Source organism: Podarcis pityusensis (assembly GCF_964106645.2).
Source record: "Podarcis pityusensis genome assembly, chromosome: 2".
In the NCBI taxonomy this organism is placed as follows: Eukaryota; Metazoa; Chordata; class Lepidosauria; order Squamata; family Lacertidae; genus Podarcis; species Podarcis pityusensis.
Genome location: NC_138029.1, coordinates 90,000,193 through 90,018,918, shown reverse-complemented (window position 1 = coordinate 90,018,918; position 18,726 = coordinate 90,000,193). Strand labels below are relative to the sequence as shown.

The window sequence follows — 18,726 nt, the reverse complement described above, 5'->3', positions numbered from 1 at the left end:
TTACTCCTGAAGGGGAAGTGCCATAGCTCAGCGGTAGAGCATCTAGGCTTGGCATGCAGAAGGTCCGAAGTTCAATCCCCAAGTGGGAGAGACTCTTGCCTGAAACCCTGGAGAGCTGGTGCCAATCAGTGAAGAATATACTGAACCAGATGGGCCAATCGTCTCACTCAGTAGATGGCAATTTCTTATGTTCCTATGACGTGGCAAACTAGCAACCTATGTGAAGTTGGGTGAGCTTGGCCAGTTTTTGAACCATTCAAAACCGCACATAAGTATGTGGCAGTAAAAATAAAGAGCGGTTGCTAATCTCCAATTGACATTCTTCAAGTGGTCGTCCGTGAAGTTGCATGATTAGGTTCTCCACCTACAGAACCTTCTAGAGATCTTCCTTTCAGTGCTGGAGGCAAATTCTTTCCACACATGCTCTGATGGGCAAGGCAGGCACTCTCCCTCCCATGTCCTTCTGCACAGCCTTAGGAAAAAACTTTGATCTAATGTTTGGCAAGTAGGACAGAGCTATCTAGCTTATTCTTGTTCATCAGACTATTTTACAGCTTAGAGAATTGCAGGGTTTTATGGGGATATGTTGTTCTGGGACATGGTGATTGCCCGTAATATATAGCCTATGGCTGACCTTGCTCCCTCTGCTAAACCATTAACTTGGGACCATTAGTTCAGTTCTCGGGGCGGGGGATGCTGATTTCATGTTTTCAAGACCTATAGCTTACAAACTTACTTAAAAAATATATATTATTATCATCAAGACTACAGATTGCACATGACCTGACTGTAGGTACTGTGCTCAGAATAAGACCAACAATATTCAGTTGTAAAATACTCTTATCATTTTCCCAAGGGGTGGTGTAATCCTGTTAGCTTCACTCTTGAATCCCATGGTTACAGTGGACATTGTATTTGACAAAGGAAAAAAGAAAGAACACTCGGCCATTTAGTCCTATGTTGTCCCTTCAAAATATTACCTAGCAACATGTTTTAAAATAATCTTAATATTCAGGTATATGTGTTATCAAAGAAATGTTCCTAGGATTTTGGTCCCCTGCTTAATGGAAGCCACTTGAAAAGGACCTTGAAAGGTCTCTTCATAGATCTTTTATTTTATGGTACAATAATAGAAGTACAGATGACAAAGCACTTCTATACTGATTTTAATTAGAGATGCTTTTTATTCTTGTCAAACTCAGTATCTCATAATGTTTATTTTGTAAAGTATTATTATTTTTTCCATAAACAATTATGTGTTTGAATTATGAATTATGAAATTACACTTGTGAAAAGTGTACCTTGTTTACAAAATATTTTTAAAATGGCTTTTGAATGCTTAGGTTTCAGCCATGGCAATGATTTCTTCAAAATGAGCTATTAAAATTAGAAATGACTTTTGAAGACTGCTATCAAACAACCCTAATCTTGTCAAAAGAGCAGAAGCAGAGTAATGAAATAAAAAAGACTAGTGATTTCCCTCAACAACAGACAATTATTTTCTGCACAGAGCAGCCTAATACTAAGAGGCATGTAGTGTACAAAAATACCCACCTGGTCTCCAAGGTGCACCATCCACAGTAAGCATCGGCTGCAGCCAAGCACTCTGTACATGTGGTATATTGATCACAGGCAGCTACTTTCACACGGGCTATCTGCATAATAACAAAAGTCCAAGAGAGTAATATTTTTTATTTAAAAAAGCTTTCAGAGAGGTACTAGTTTGTTAATAGGAAAGAAGGAAACCACAGTTTATTAACATTATTGTTTTATGTCATAGGTTACTGCCACCACAGAGGTCTTTAACTATTAGCATATATCGTGACAGAACACTCTGCTGCAAGAGACCTTTAAGGAGAAAGTGTTAGCAATCCTAGCAGTTTTTAGAGACAGGCCCCAGAACAAGCTAATGAGCTATAAATTCATCACTTGGGTCCAAATCTGATCTCCTAGGAGAAAGCCTTCTCTCCTGTGTGCTATTCCCAGGTGGGAATGCTCTCGTACACCTACAACCAGATTTATACAAGGTTGCATAAATAAATGAGTGATTGGTTATTCCCAGGGTCATGTGTAGAGAGTATGGGCCCTAGGGTGAATCAAGAGACAATTGCATTCTTCTCTTTTGTGTTTTGCACTGCCGGCTTTTATGCCTCGCCAAGGGCAGGCGTGCAGCCAATGCCCTATCAGCCTGTGAGGCACACCCACTAGGGAGGCCACTGATTGCAGTGGCGTAGCGTGGGTTGTCAGCACCCGGGGCAAGGCAAGTAATTTGCGCCCCCTAACCCGTGGATTTGCGCCCCCTAACCCTAACCCCCAGATGTTGCGCCCGGTGCGGCCGCCCCCCCTGCACCCCCCACGCTATGCCACTGACTGATTGGCCCATTTGAGGCCACTGATTGGCCCATTGCTGCAGCAGGCTGGAACTTCAGCCGGATGTCCAGGCGGCCGGAGGAATTTCCCTAATGGCCGCTCAGCCATGCGTGCTCCGTTCTCATTGCCCGGGGATGGCGGCCGAGTGCGAGAGGCCACAACAGGCACCCACCCAGGAAGGAGTAAGCGTCCAGTCTTCTCTTTTGTGTTTCACGACAATCTCCCCTCCACCTGCTGCCGCCACCTCACCCCTTTGAAAATACTGAGATTTAAACTTTATGTATCACGTAGAACAATCCTAAACAGGGGTGGATTTATAACCGAAATCTTTACTCTAAGATCAAGTAATGGAAGTGCTTATTCTCACCAAGTGAAACGTCCACCCGTTATTCATGTCTCATAACATTTTAACTTTGTTTTAAGAAATATAGAACATCACTAATATTGACTAAAACATTTTAACTTTCTTTTCCGTCTTCCTCCTAATCCTTAGCCTGCAATCTCCCTCTCTAACCTCCTTACATCTATAGTAGACAGCAGCTTCATAAGTGCAACTCTTACCCATTCACTGTGTGCTCAGTAGAGAGCACTCTGACTCCTAGCTTGAAAAATATGGAATGTTTCACAAATTTATGTGTCCTTCTTACACAAAGGCCATGCAATTCTTCTCCGTATCATCCCAACCTTACCTTATGTGTTGCCCACGCTAAGCAATTTTTAAAAGTTTTATAGGCTCAGTGACTCCCTGCAAAGGGGCTTCTGGGTGAGCATGAAGATGCCAGCCAGCTGTTGTCTGGTGCCTGAGCGACACTCGGGGCTGCTGCTGTTGGTACAGGTACTGCATTAAAAGGATGACCTCCAGCTAAGCTAAGTCGGCCAAATTTAGCCTCCCCACTTCCCCACACACCCTGGAGCAGCTCTGTATTTAATCTAAGAAATCCCCATTCCTGGAAACTCATTAAAAAAATGGAGCAGAGGAATTCTGAGAAGTCTTGCAAGATCATTTCTGTGGGCTAAGTTTCTGTAGAAGCATCTAAGATGGAAATGGCAGTGACAGTTCAGTGTGTTCTTCTGTTGTTTTAAATATTCTATTCCAGTGCTGTTTCCCAGTTGAGGAATTTTGGATGAGTATGGCAATAAATCTATACGTTTTTACTTAAAAGATTGTATTTGTCTTCTATATGCAAAACATTAAGATCTGAACAAGAGAAGATTGTCAAGATGCCTGACAAGAAAAAAGTCTAGATTTCTTATTACTGAAAACGGCATCCTTAAGAAAGTTGCAGGATCAATTCAATGCCTTTTAGTTCTTCTGTTGTTATGACTCCTAGGCTGTTTTATTTCTAATTTGATTGTTTCTGTATTTCTTTATGTAAACTGCTCTGGAAGTTTTTGTTGAAAGGTGAAAAACAAAAACATTGGATAGTGCAGAATGCTGCTGCCAATAATACTGACCAGCATTCCATGTAAGTCTGTGTAAAGCAGGCAACCCCAAACTCGACCCTCCAGATGTTTTGGGACTACAATTCCCATCACCCCTGTCCATTGGTCCTGTTAGCTAGGGATGATGGGAGTTGTAGTCCCCAAACATCTGGAGGGCTGAGTTTGGGGATATCTGGTGTAAAGTTACCCTGATCCCTCCCTGGTTTGGCAGAAATCTATCCAGACCTGATCCGACCTAATCTGGACTGAGAAATCCTAATCTTGTAATTAGAAAATGCAATACTTCAGAGACAGTCTATCTACATTTTTTTGGAGCATGTTTTAAACTCTGGATTAGCACAAATTGCTACAAATCAATATGGCTCCACCTGGCTGACTCTGCAGCAATGTATAGTTGCTTCAAGCCAACTTGTACCAGGCACAAATCAGCATGATCTGGTTCAGGATTTAGGCAGATTGGTTGCACAGCCGGACTTCGGTGAAGTATCATGTAATACCTATCTTCCTCAGTCTGGGATGGAAGAGTAGGTTAGAGAACATCCTTATAATCACTTCCATCATCATATTTTTGTGGGATGTGCACTGGTTGCCTCTATGTGACAAAGTCCATTTCAAAATGCCAACTTTAAATATACACAAATTGGTACCTAGGTACTTAACAGAATGCCTGTCCCCATCCTGAGCCCAAAGATAGGCAGTGGGAGCCTTACCAGAGGTCCAGAGGGTTGCTTGTTATGTGATGACTTGGAAGTGGGCCATCTCGGGGCGCGGGGGGGGGGCGCGGGATGGAATTACGAAACTCCCTCCCCTTGGAAACATAAATGACCACAACATTAATGGGTTTGCACCTGTTGGTGAAAACTCATCTGTTTTTAATACTTTGGAGGTTAAATCTATTCCCCCCCCCCCCCAATTTTTTTTTGTTCTTTCTCATGCTATTGTTCAGTGGAATGAGATTGTTATGAATTACTATGTACTATGTATTTTATGATATTTTATTGATCTTCTTGTTGTTTATGTACACTTTTATGAAAACTGCTTTAAGGTCTGCATAAGATAAAGCAGCATAAGATAAAGCAGCATATAAGAGTTTAAATAAATATATAATTTGGCTGAAAGTTATTTGGATGAAGCAACACTGCGATATAATTTCACTAGTGGCCTCTTGAGTGACAAGATATTCAAAACCATTATAAAATACCATATGAAGAGAAGACAGTGAAAAATAGTTCCAGCATCTTAGCCCTCCGTGCTAAAGGGTGCTAGAGAAATTTAATAAACAACAACAACAACAATTTCAATGCCATTTTGCAATTACAAAGAATACCTCTGCCCACTATCTGGTGCAGGTTCTGTGTGCAACATTCTAACGGTAATAGCTAGAATACCCAGAGTGATCTGACATAGAGATCACATCGCCCTTCAAATGCTTGATTTAAACCTACTCAAAAGGGACATAAATAAACCTCTTACACTCCCACAAGAATTGTTTTTACATTGTTCTGGCTTCTCCTCAGATCACATCCAAAATCATGGTTCTCGACAACAGCCATAATTCCATTTGCTTTCTTGTGAAATTTAACACATAACTCAACCAGAACCTATGGTATGCTAGGACAATATGGGGGGGGGGGGACCCACACACAATTTGGATATTGCTGCCACTGTATGGTGGTGATAATGCTTCAGGATGGTATAATCGCACACTGATAGCAGCAGCTGATATGAGATAGTGATAAGTGATGTTAGCACAGTGAAACCTCTCAAACAGAGAATTCTGCAGGCTGTGGGATTTCTCTAACCAACGGATAGCATATGCTATGCTAGCAAATGACAAGAGAAAGGCATGTTTTCAAGGACTAACATTCATAAAGAACAAGTTGAGTTTTCCTCTTCATTTTTTATTAGTTATATTTATGTTCCACCTTTCTTCAATAGAACATGATGGTGGCATGCATAGGGCTACCTATGTGTGGTGTGGTGTAGTGGTTAAGTGTGGTGTAGTGGTTAAGAGCAATAGACTCGTTATCTGGGGAACCGGGTTCGCGTCTCCGCTCCCCCACATGCACTTTGAAGTCTCTCAGCCCCACTCACCTAACAGAGTGTTTGTTGTGGGGGAGGAAGGGAAAGGAGAATGTTAGCCGCTTTGAGACTCCTTTGGGTTGTGATAAAGTGGGATATCAAATCCAAACTCTTCTTTTTCTTCTCCTATTCAGCGTTACTTGACCCAACCCAAACATGCATAACTTCAGCAAGGCTGGTACATTATGTAATTTCAAACCATAGCTCTGGCTTGTGTAGATTAAGTGAAACTTTTGACATATTGTTCGGAACACCCTCTTCCCTTGCCTAAACAAATTTCCCCAATGCTAAATACCTCTGGAGAAAAGGAAACAGAACCAAGTTAGCCAGAGAAGAGACAACTTATATCACCTGATGCCTTGCAGACGGAATAATAAAGCCTATCCTAGGCAAACCATTTTGATTTGTTAATGCTAATGGGATACAGTAATGGCATGATATACTATCACAAAAGGAATCTTGTGAGAGTCTGTACAGTGATATATGGATATTCTGTAGGGAATTGCAGCTGGAGAGTTTAAATACCAAGTACAAAATTATTGGTTGCACATCTGTTTCAGTAGATTAAGAATGAATGTAGCTTGCACCATTGATGACTGGAGCACATACCAAACTTGAGTTTCTCTTCAACTAGGCAGTTTAAAGGCAACAGGAAGGCAATAATTATACAAGAAAAGAACACTTTATATGCTGAATAGTTCTCGCTCATGCACTGTGGTATCCAATAAATTAGGTACAACTGTGTACTGAGAAAATCCCCAGTAGTGACAAGTTTAAACTCTAGGCAAAATTGTGGTAGAAATTCAGTGATACCTAAATAATTCTTATTTTGCTTTCAGTAAAGATAGGGAAGGAAGGAAGGAAGGAAGGAAGGAAGGAAGGAAGGAAGGAAGGAAGGAACCACTATCATTCAGCTTTCAGGAAAATCCAAATGCAGAATGAACAACACAGATAAAACTTTAAAGTCCTTTAAAGAGACAGAGCGAAATTATCCTACATAATATTAACGTTCCATGAGATAAATATTGATAACAAAATTTGAAGTCTTGTTAACATTTTGTTGTGCATTTTTGTGATGCCCCAAAGCAGAGGTTTTCAACCTTTTTGAGTCCACGGCTCCCTTGATCAAATACGTTCTTTCTGTGGCACCCCTGTGGGGCTCAGGAGCCCAGTTGTGTCACCTCTTGCCTGCAGAGCTAACAGCTTCTCACCCTTTTTTCAACACCCTCCCTTGTGGGGTGTTTCCTCAGCCTCCTCTCCTTGAGAGTCCTCTGGGCAGCCACCCTGGTCTCTGAGCTTCCCTCCCCCCACCCCAAAGAGAGGCGCCTCCTCACGCTGCCCCACAGGGGCCTGGGACTTGTCTGTCTATTCCCAACAGCAAGGGTTGGCAGACTGGCTGGTTGGGCTCCCTTGCCCATTTGCTTGCTTATTCCAAGGCCACCTCAACTCCTGGCAACCAGCACCCTCTGACCAGCCCCAGAGGCACCATTCGCCTGCTGAGCTTGTAGCCAGGGTTGCTGCAACCAACAGCTGTGCAAGCCTTTGGGAGGCAGAGATATGAGAAGGAATCAGAGGAGGGAGGTAAGGAAAGAAGGACAGAGGCCAGTGTTGCCTGCAGCACCCCTGACCATCATTCTAGGCACCCCAAGGTGCCACTGCACACTGGTTGAAAACCACTGCCCCCAAAGCATTTGATTCTAATCAATGAACAAGTTATGTTCAAGCCCCTTTTATATAATTTATACTTTTAGGGTTTTCATGGGTGTACAGGTTATACCAAGAGACTTATCTTTTTAACAACAAGGTATTTAATACCAAATTATTAAAGCAGACAAATAGTCCGAAAACATTTATTTCCAGGATTATTTGTTGATATTAAAAAGGCATAGACCTGTACACCCACGAAAACCCCAAAAGTATTAATCATATAAAAGAGGCATGAACATAACTTGTTCATTGATTAGAATCAAACTTCTACCACCTTTTAAAAAAATCACCTCATCTCCAGAACACTTTTTATTCCTCCGTACTCACCTAATGGCACTGAGAAGGTATGTCTGTAAAGGTGTCTTACCTGGTGGGAAGTCATTAGATACAGGTAGCTGGAGTCAGAAGGATCAAACTGCATGATGGGATGGACAGGTTCACCATAAGCCACAGTAATTGACTCCCTGCTTATCTCCTCCATAGAACTGTTCAGATTAATCTGCCAGGGAAATAAATATTCCATAAGACCACCACTTTGGGTTTTTTGGATGAAGAAAGGGAATCATTGTTTATAGAAACTTGAAAGTTATTAACTAAACAGTTAGCACGAATTAACATAGTATTACTGTGTGTTTGATGATTCAATAAACCAGTTTTTAAAATGAAGAATATCCAGGAGGGGGGACTCAGACTGTAATACTATTGGCTGTTTTCCCCAACCCACACCAACAATGACATCAGGTACTTGAAAGATGGATTGTCCTGCTCACCTGCCAAAGTTGGCTGTGGGTTGGGGACTGATAAGTATCTGTCAAGCTGGGCCAAAAGGATTTCCCACCCCTTGCTTAGAATTACATCCAAAGCCACCTTAGCTTAACGTCATGATTTATTTGGAGTGAAACAAACCACAATCCACAGTTCTGATGAGCCAGTGTGGTGTAGTGGTTAAGAGCGGTAGACTCATAATCTGGTGAGCCGGGTTCGCGTCTCCGCTCCTCCACATGCAGCTGCTGGGTGACCTTGGGCTAGTCACACTTCTCTGAAGTTTCTCAGCCCCACTCACCTCACAGAGTGTTTGTTGTGGGGGAGGAAGGGAAAAGGAGAATGTTAGCCGCTTTGAGACTCCTTAGGGTAGTGATAAAGTGGGATATCAAATCCAAACTCTTCTGATGATGAAGATGAATTGCTAAAGCCAGAGATTGTAGTTTGCTGCACCCACTCGCTTACAGGGTGCAGTGAAGCAAAAGTCATATGCAGATTTGCTGCAAACCAGACACAGAAACCCTGCCGCTGCAACGCTAACCCTAGAAGCACTGAGGCTTTACACATACTGCTTATCCATTAATGAATCTCTTGAATATGCCATTGATAATGGCCCTTGTAAAATGCCCCTCTGCGGTGCACTTTATAACTTACCGGATCAGATTAATTCCCTATGTGATAGGAAAACATAATTGCTGCTTGGGGAGCTGGCTGAACATTGCTTATGCCCTTTTATACTGTCTTGTCTTGGATGGGAAACCTGAATTATAACTCACACCAAGTATTCTGTATGCAATGCCAAGTAACAAGGAGCCCCTAAGGTAAAAAAAAAAAAAAAAAGCGGGTGGTGCAGCTGTGTAGCAGAATTAGATTATAGCTATCTGAGCAAATTATCCCAGCAAAGAGCAGCCAGGAGCCTTTCTCTAATGGAGGTTCAGCAGATAAGGCTGCCTTTTCTGATATGATAATGGAAGCAGATCTGTTACTATTGTGTGAATACAAGCTCTGTAAGGAATGAATCTGCACCGACTGCCCTATGGAGTTGGCTCTGATGCTGCCTGCCTACCACTCTGCTGTGTAGCCTGTGCCTCTGGGCCAATGTCAAAACAGAGGACCTCTGAGATCTTTCCCACCTTCCTGCTAGGAACATTTGTAAAGCAAAGAAATTGGATTCCCTTCTGTCCTCCCTCTCGTCTGATCTAATATTCTACATTATGTGTTATTATCTCCAGACTGATATAAAACAGGTTTCTAATAATGCCCTTTCCTTTTCTTAATGGTCGGCATCTCATCAATTGTAGCAGCTCCACTGAATGACTACCCTGACTGGCCAATACTGAACCTTGCTTTGGCAAGTGGGCATACACCCACCATGGTTATTGCAGCTGGTGGCTGTTCATGGCTTGAAGACAATTATAGTGCCTTAAATCTTGGCCCCTGATGTATTGTTTTGACACAGATGAAACGGGCATATCACATGCATTGGTTTACGTCTCTTCTCCAGCTTAGCAATAGCGGGGACCAATCAGGGAATATTTATTCAAAATGGAGGGTGTATCTCTCTATGTGCTTTTTTACAAGTGCCAATCAAGACAGGGAGCATTTCATACGAGGAAGTTGTTAATAACTAAAAGCTGTGCCATAACACTTCAAGTATGGGCATTTATTTCTACAATATATTAAATGACATCTTGATTGCACTGTAGCCTCAAATGCTGATTAAAAGTTAAGAATTAGTAGATATTGTATATCACTATGCAATTTAAAACCAACATCCAGTTGCTTCTTTATTGTAGAATGAAAGCCTGTGCAGTGTGCTTGTCAAGTGAGGGAGTTTCCTGTTTAAATTAACAGAATCATGGATTAACATGCCAATCTTACATTGCACAAGTATGAATTCTTTAATTTTATCATCAGTAGTCTGATCAAGTGTGCTGTATCAGCACACTTATGCCCACAGTGCTTTGTCAAGATGCTTTTAACTCTGAACTGAACACAGTTATCATTAGGCTCACTTAAGCAGTAGTCCAGCTCTGTTTTTCAACTGTGGGTTCTCAGATATTGTTAGACTACAGCTCCTATCATCCCTGGACATTGGTTCAGCTGGCTGTGGATGGTGGGGGTTGTAGTCCAATAACATCTGGGGACCCAAGGTTGACGAACACTCTATGGAAGCATTTTGTTTGAGACATGACTGAATGGGTCACGGCACAAGAGCTATCGTGGTCCATGACTGAATGAAAGACTTAGGAAAGGGTGGAAGAACTGCAGCAGAAGGCTAACAGCTGAATAACAAGGGGAGTGAAGAAAACTCAGCCTGGACCAACTGTAGTCTAAGAAATATGTGATAAACCTTCAGCAGCAGTCAGGCAAAATTTATTTGCATGATGAAAGAGCTGTAGAGATTCCTAGAGCAGCCTCCTCAGGCTGATGACATCATCTACCCCGTTGCTGGGAAACTGCAATTCACTCCAATGCAAGAGTGACTTCTGGGCAGCATCGTGCCTGGACTGGACTCTCCCACTCTTATCTCCTGCCAGCTGACACACAAAGATGGCAATCACTAAGAATAAAGGTCTGCTGCATTGGCTACCACAACAATGACATGACATGCATCCTGCAGTCCTGCCCCCTTCAAAACAGGTCTTGACTGCCAAAGACACAAAAGCAAACTGAGAGGTCAATGGTAAGGCAGCATGCGTATTGTTTTAATTTTCCCCAGATATTAAACTGCCACAGGCAGGCCCAGTCCCTTGCTTGGATAGGCAATAAAACTGCCAGTTTATGGTGCAGGAAATTTCTACAAGATACACTCCACACCTGAAATCTACAGGTTTAGGGCAGTATACAAATTTAAGAAATAATAATAAATAATTCTATTGTTGTGAGGATCTATCACAAGCCATCATTTCACAAATGCTAACCCAAGTTGTTCAGACAGTCATATCAGCCTTTCATGATCACCCAGTTCCTCCCATACAGGGATTTCAAACACTTAAATATCACTCAGCAGACCTCATAACATCCCTGCAGCCACCTATGAGATAAAAAAAAGAACAGCTAGTACAGAAAGCCAGTGCCCTAGGATAACTCTGATTAACAGACAAGCTAGAGCTGAACGAGCCAGATAATTGGCATTGCAGATAATCATAATGTTCGGTGCTTATCTACTGTTTAGCACTGATAGCACATTAAACAGTGCTTAATCAGCCTGTTTGGAACAGTACAGTTTGGTGGAAAATGCAACTGAAATTCAATTGATCTTAAACTTTCAAGAGAAACAGTCAGACAATCAAATATGACTGTACATGCAAAGAAAGTGGCTGGGGAATTTGGGGTTTAGAAAGTACAGTTGCACAAACTGTTATTTAGCCAAAGTGCACAAATTAGCAATTTTATTGTTTACAAAAAAGCACCACAGAATCTTTAACAACCACAAGCACTCAGGACTTCTTCTGTCTTTTCTCTGAAAAACCATGCCTTCGGTTCTTTAGCGTCCCGTAACATTAGAAGGGAGATGAATCATTAAAACCACTTCCTTCTGATTCAGGAGCTCCTTGGAAGTCAATCATTCAGGAACTGAGCCAGCCTGACTCAATTTACTAAGCATGATAGCTACATAAAGGTGAGGTGGCAATTTAAAAAACAGCTTTCCAAAGGTGGTTACTTATTGTCAAGCATTTCACCATGTAAATATATACCGATTACTACAAAGTCCTTTAGTAACCATTTGGTTACTACTGTTAAGTTTTACCTTGAGCAGTCTTCCATTGGCTGTTCCCAGAAATACAACTGTGTAATTATTGACGCTGGTGACAGCTACTGATGTAAGTCCTGGCGAAGTGAACACTGGCCTGGCCTTGATAGGTTGCAGGATTGACAATGGATGCTGGAGATGCGCTGCTCCACAGTCCAACTGTTCTGGTTGCAACTGAAAAGGGGGGAAAGGTACATTAGTAAATAACTATTGGGACACTGTAGGCATCTGTATTTGGTTTTTGCATCCCCTGCACTCTACATTGCAAACAATGCAATGGAGGTGGCCTTGGGGGTGGGTGGGTGTGCTGAGATTTTAACAGGGGAAGCAAATTTTGTATTACTTCACAATGTTCCCAGAGACACATCTATTTTTCATGTTCTATATTTCCTGCTTCCCCCACATAACACTACTATGCAAGATAGGTATTGAACATATATAATGTCAAGGGTTTCAGCTTGAGGCTCCTTTTTTCTTAACCATCTATTTATTACAAGTATTTTTAGGCCACCCCAGGGCCATTTACAAGAATAAAACAATTAGAAGATGATTACAGAAAACAGTAACGTAAGAAATGAAAAGGTCATAAAACCATAAAAGCAGGAATACTATCAAAAGTGAACATCACTGTCTGCCTTAATGTAATCATAGTTGAAAATGATTGATCTTCTACTTCTGTTTGAAAGAGTGTTTGGTGTAATACAGATCTGCATAATCTGTCACCAAAATAGCTTGCCCGATAAATTGTATCGTAGTCTCATGACACTGATGGATTTTCTCGAAATTCATAAAGTCCACGGGGGAAAACAGTGGCCCTATACATGAATTCATCAGCACCAAATGCACTTGCTCTCACAGGCAGGATGCAATGCAGAGAAAAGACTAAACAGGTTATCGTATCATTATTTGTATAAGTCTACAGGGTTTTATTCTTTGTCACACTTGCAGGTGGCTTTTCTATCTCCCTGACTTAAACATATGTAAATATTCTGTCCTCTATGTTTGGCAATTTTGCATATATCTTTACAACACTGCAATATTACTGAAGTTAAGCAACCTAATTCCCTTAACATTTCCTTCCAATGGTTTCAGGTTGCAATCCTCAGCATATTGAATAAACTCCTCTGAACTCATGCTTCTCAGTAGGAATATAGCTATCCTACTGCACTTTAGGCTCAAGGTCCATTTAAGGAATGAAAACAAGCAATGTCAGTATCTTTCAGGTAAGAATAGTTTCCTGAATTCCAAGGCAAGAAATATTAACCTTGCCAAAGCTGTTTTTTTAAAAAGAACAAAGCAATAAAGGTTGCAGGACTGGAAATAAAAACTAATAACAGCTGCACTGCTAATCTCAGAATCTGCTCAGATATCATTTAAGTAAAAAACAGCACTTCAGTGTATGCTACAAGTAAATTTTAAAAAAAGTCCTCAGACTAGAAACAAATGAGTAATATGCAACTTTTTTTTCTTCATAGCTCTGTTTTGTTTTGATGGTTTACAGAATTGTTCTAAATGAGCATGGAAAATGCAGCAACTTAACAGACTCTAAACAGAAGACTCCTGCACAACTTATCAATGTTTTTGGCCAGCCGTCACAGACTGTCTAGCAGGAGATGGTCAGAGATTCTGAGCAAGGAAACGGTGCATGTTGAAGAAACACACGAGATGAATCATAGAAGGATTCACACTAGTGGAATGGCCAATAAAGGACTTGGGTCATATACTTGCTGAAAACTCTCCGCTTTTCATGTTAAAACCGCACCCCAACTTGAAAAGACACTAAATTTCAGCCTGCTATTATTAAAGTCAATGTCCTGGTTTACACAACACGCTAACCCAAACTTTGGCTTAGCAAGATCGTGCAAATGCTTGGGCTCCCCAAGGGGAGTTTGCTGCCGCTTTGCTCTCCTTGGTCCTTGTTGCTGAGCAAGGGAAAGGTTTGGTTTAGCATGCTGTCTGAACAAGGACTTGGGGCTAAGTTGGAAACACAAGCAAAGCAGGTTGGAGGTCACTGGGGAGACGGGTTCCGAAGTGCTGAAGCAGCAAGCATCTTGGGATTGAGATGGCCACAGCTTTATTGATTCAGATGTAAATCGGTTTGGGCACAGACATTGGGTATGTATCCCGAATCAGTCAACCTGAATGCTGCCTGATAGGCCATCCAGGTTGATCCTGGGGTTAAGGATCCCCCCCCCCCCCGGGATGCAAATCAAATAGGACAATCCCACCAGGTTGCCTCTGAATGGGTCATTTTCAGATGGAGATTGGTTTTGCCATTTTCACTGCAAATTTTAATAGATCTGGGGTTTTGGTTTCAGGATGCTATTGTTCCTAAGGAACTGAAACACAAAATCATATTTGATTAAGCAGGTATGGTGATAAACAATTCCTATTCTGAACATTCCCTTGGCGTTGTTCTTTACAGATGAAAGTAATTGTTGTCATCCATGGAGTGCAACTCCAGGATGGAGTTAAACCGCTGTGTTAGCAGTACCAAAGTGGCTTCCTCAGTGCACAAGCCTGGGCAGTGTGTATGGAGGTCCTGAGTGGACTAGGACTAACGGGTGGGCAGGAAGTATCCCCCATAGGTCTTCACAGCCTTTAGATGCACTTAAGCAAGTATGGAAATAGTGACCTATAATATTCTCCTTGATCAAATGCACCTCTTATCATCTGTTTTGATCTTGAACCATTGCCAAGGCAGAATTGAAGAGTTGCAAACCTGTTTTTGGAGCCTCTCTCTTCATTAGCACGCAAATGCAAATTTGTTGCCACGAACTAAAGGACATGCTTTATCCAAATTAACGATCACTATGTCTGGTCATTCTCCCCTATCCTGCAAAGGCATTAGGCCAGGAGTTAACTGACTTTGTAAGCCACACTAAGGCAAGCTGGAAAGGGCTGATTTAAAAACCTTTTATGCTGAAAACAAGTGCCAAGAAAGACTAACATAGGCTCAACTATATGGCATGGTTTATTAGAGACCAAACAGAAGAGATAATGTGTTACAAATATGAGGATCTCTGCAAAATGTATTTTGCAGCTCTGCATTATTTAATGCTATGAAAAACAAAAATCCAACCCCATCTCTGAAGCAATGCTTTTATTTCTTCCTGTAACTGGGCAACACAATTGGTTTTTACTATGTGCGTCCCTTTCATTTTTCTTATTTAATAGTTCTTCCCCATTTTAGTCTACTTATACAATGGAACTTTGATTGTTGAACGCTTCCAAAGCTGAACAATTCAGAACCCGAATGCTGACAACCCGGAAGTGAATGCTTCCGTTTTCGAACACACCTCAAAAGTCAAATGGCTTCCAAGGCGCGTTTCTCCATTTTTTCAATGGATTTTGACAACCGGCAATTGCACCTCAGTTGTCGAACGTTTCAGAAGTTGAACGGTCTTCCGGAATGGATTACATTCAACAACCGAGGTTCCACTGTACATATTTTAAGTCAAGTTCCTAGGTCTCTCTCACAGTGATATCTGAATCAAAGTCGTTGCCACTAAATATAAACTACAGATACTTAAGTACCATTAATGGTTATAGATCAGAATAAGGGAACAATCCAAACAAAATATCTCCTGGATGAGTGAGTTAGGATCAAACGGATCTCCAGCTCAGCCGGTTGATTCCTGAAATGGCTAGACTAGGCATGGGCAAACTCGGCCCTCCAGATGTTTTGGGACTACAACTCCCATGATCCCTAGCTAACAGGACCAATGGTCAGAGATGATGGGAACATCTGGAGGGCCAAGTTTGCCTATGCCTGAGCTAGACTACATTGGCGTAAATCCCTCATCCCAGCTCAGCTGGAGTTATGCTAGTTTAACTCCTTCATATGGCTCAGCTGAGGTTAGGGAAGCTGGAGCAACATTGGAGGATGGAAAATGGGGGAATGGCAGGGCAGAGGACTGAGCAAGGGCGACTTATGGTGGATCCTAACTCCATTCAGCTCAGCCATGTGATCCGGCATCCTGATGGGATGTACACCAGCAAAAAGGAGGTACAAATCAAATTATTTTAAAGGTTTGTTTTCCCTCTGCCAGGCTTAGGCCAGCTACTAGTTAGCAGTAGCCTCACTCCTGAACAGCATTTCAATCAGACTACTTTACACTGGCTTAACTTAAACCAGCATACTTTATGCTGGCTCCCCATACTAATGATAGTTGATTAGTCCCTTGTAGTCCAAGCAACTGAACTGATTCAAGTACTCTGACAGCACAACTCCTTTCTATGAAATGGAAAAATGAGCCAAAGACCCGGATAAGCAATGTGTTCTTAACTACAGAATGCAAAAGGTTGTCCATGGATGAGTATATTGATTCTTATATATGTCAGCAATTTTTGTGAATTCTGCTATACCAAGCAGGGGAGGCTCATGCTTTTGTAATACCAGGCACCAGAAAGTGTGTTTCTTCCACACCAGAAATGGGTTCAACAAGTGAATCCTTTTCAAACGCAACATTTCTTTGCAATCAGTACAATGGTGGAGGCTGTCTATATATAAAACAGCACATATCGCTCTGAAATGAGATATCCCTGTAACAAAAGTTATACCTAGGCAAAACACACGCAGACAGCACACTACAAATTGGAAACAAAAGCACATGGCCTTTTCAGAAAATGAGAGTATGGAAGGCCCTTGGGAGAGGCAGGAACAGCTGCTTTCTTTATTTAACAGTCTTGGATTTGGCAACCACTGGTGAAGATAATTGTTTCCTGAACTAGAAGGTCTAGATTTCTTCTTTGAATGCTGTAGAGGACAACTTTCATGCCTCATCATAAACATATCAAGAGCCAGGAGGGCTGTTTTTAATTCAAATCTGTATAATAATCTATATATCATTTTCCTTCATGTACTAGATATAATGGGCAGAGAAAGAGAAAGTCCAAAGCTTGGAGGAACCTCAGTCAGAGGTATACATCAGATCTTATGTGCGTTGAGCTGAGACCAAGTGGTGTCTGGGTCAGAGCACACATTTGGCTTCACCTCCACAGTTGTCCCCAATACATTGCCACTCTCTCCCATTCCTTTCTATAGGAAAAAAGACATCCTTCAGATAGAGAAAACAAATTGTCTCCTGCACGTGACATAGGACAAACACACACCACCCCAATGGTGTGCCTGGGGGTACAGAGTTTTACTTTATGGCAAATGAATAAATACCTATTCATTTCAAAAGGCTAAAGTAAAACTGAAGAACACATGTGTCAGGAATTTAGAAGGCTACCATGTGCAAAATTTGGGTTTGGGCATATTTTTGCACATCTCAGCTTACGTTAACTGTTTATTAATCTTTTTGTGTCTTCCTTCTATTGCACATAGGCTGGTGCAAAACTTCTAAGTTAACAAATAGTAAAACCAGATCGGAAACAAGAGTTTGGTAGCTGGAGTGGGAAAGGTATGAAGCTGAAAGAGGAACTAGGATAACAGAGGATAGAGAAGAAGGAGAGGAAGGACACTGGATGGGTTGGGTCTATAGTCTTTGGTTGTTGTAATTTTCATCAAAATCTTCTAAATATGATGGTTTTTTTCATATTTCTGTGGGTTTATTTTTTGTGGAGCACTGTATGTTTCCTCTCTGCAAAATTTAGCTTATCATCATGCCATTTATTTGCTGATGACACAATGTTGTGGCCTTCCTATACGGGGAAGCCTGGTTATGATGCTTGCCTGTTCCAGAGATACTGTGAGATAGTAAAAGGATGGTAAAAGGATGTGATCCTTTCCTTTCTGTCCAGAGTAGTGAATAATCCTGAATCTATATACCAATTCTGGGATTATACTACAAGATACATATCAGAAGAGTGCTTTAGCAACTAAAAGACTAACAACTTTATTACGGCATCAGCTGTTGTGGATTAAACTTCGCTTCAAGTTCATTAATTACAATTCTTCACCTTCTGTTGTCATCTATATTTTATTAATGTAATTTTAGGGTGATTTCCTTCCACACCCCTACAAAATTATTCCCCCCCCAAAAGACATAAACATTTGTATGGCCTACATGACTTTTGGGGGTGGGGTGAGGGTAGCAATTTTCTTTTTCATCATCTGCTACTTAGCAAGGAGGGTAAGGGAGGTAGAGTAAATGGTGGTAGTAGGCGTCCATGATATTTCAACTGACTGGTCGTTCTTGTTTAGGTTCCTGCTTTGTATGGAATTCTGCAACATCTTTATGCTGATGAAGAACGATGAGTAGGGGAAGAGTTGCATGACAGTGCTCCCTACTGGGCTGCTGTTATATCCCTGCCAACAGGGTTGAAAAGCTCCCAAGCACCTGATTACCTATGTGATGCCTGCTCCTAACAGCTGATACCAAAATCAAGAATGTGTGATATTATTTCAGTCTCACATAACTGAATAAAATCCAGGGAGGACACAAACAAGACACCCACCCTTCTTTCTGTCCAAATTAGAGAAATGCATATTTTGTACACCTGTAAGCATATATAACGTGGCAGAGAGGTATTTCAGTGTAGGGTATAGTATTCTTATTGCAATTAACAAAAATGGCAAAACTGTTTCAATTCATCTAGTTCATACATATATAAAAGATATGATTCTGGGAGAAGAAGAAAAAGCTTATTCCATTTAA

General features: G+C 41.4%; 1 protein-coding gene across 1 annotated transcript in view; it reads right to left on the bottom strand.

Moving 5' to 3' along the window:
* The window catches only part of PLXND1 (plexin D1), a 155,537-nt gene that overhangs the window by 96,276 nt on the left and 40,535 nt on the right, over nt 1-18,726 (bottom strand). The window contains exons 2-4 of the mRNA XM_080995514.1: nt 12,119-12,295; nt 7,970-8,101; nt 1,555-1,655 (exon numbers count right to left, since the gene is read on the bottom strand). Coding sequence (XP_080851640.1) covers nt 1,555-1,655; nt 7,970-8,101; nt 12,119-12,295 — 410 coding nt within the window. The remainder of the gene's footprint in view (nt 1-1,554; nt 1,656-7,969; nt 8,102-12,118; nt 12,296-18,726) is intronic.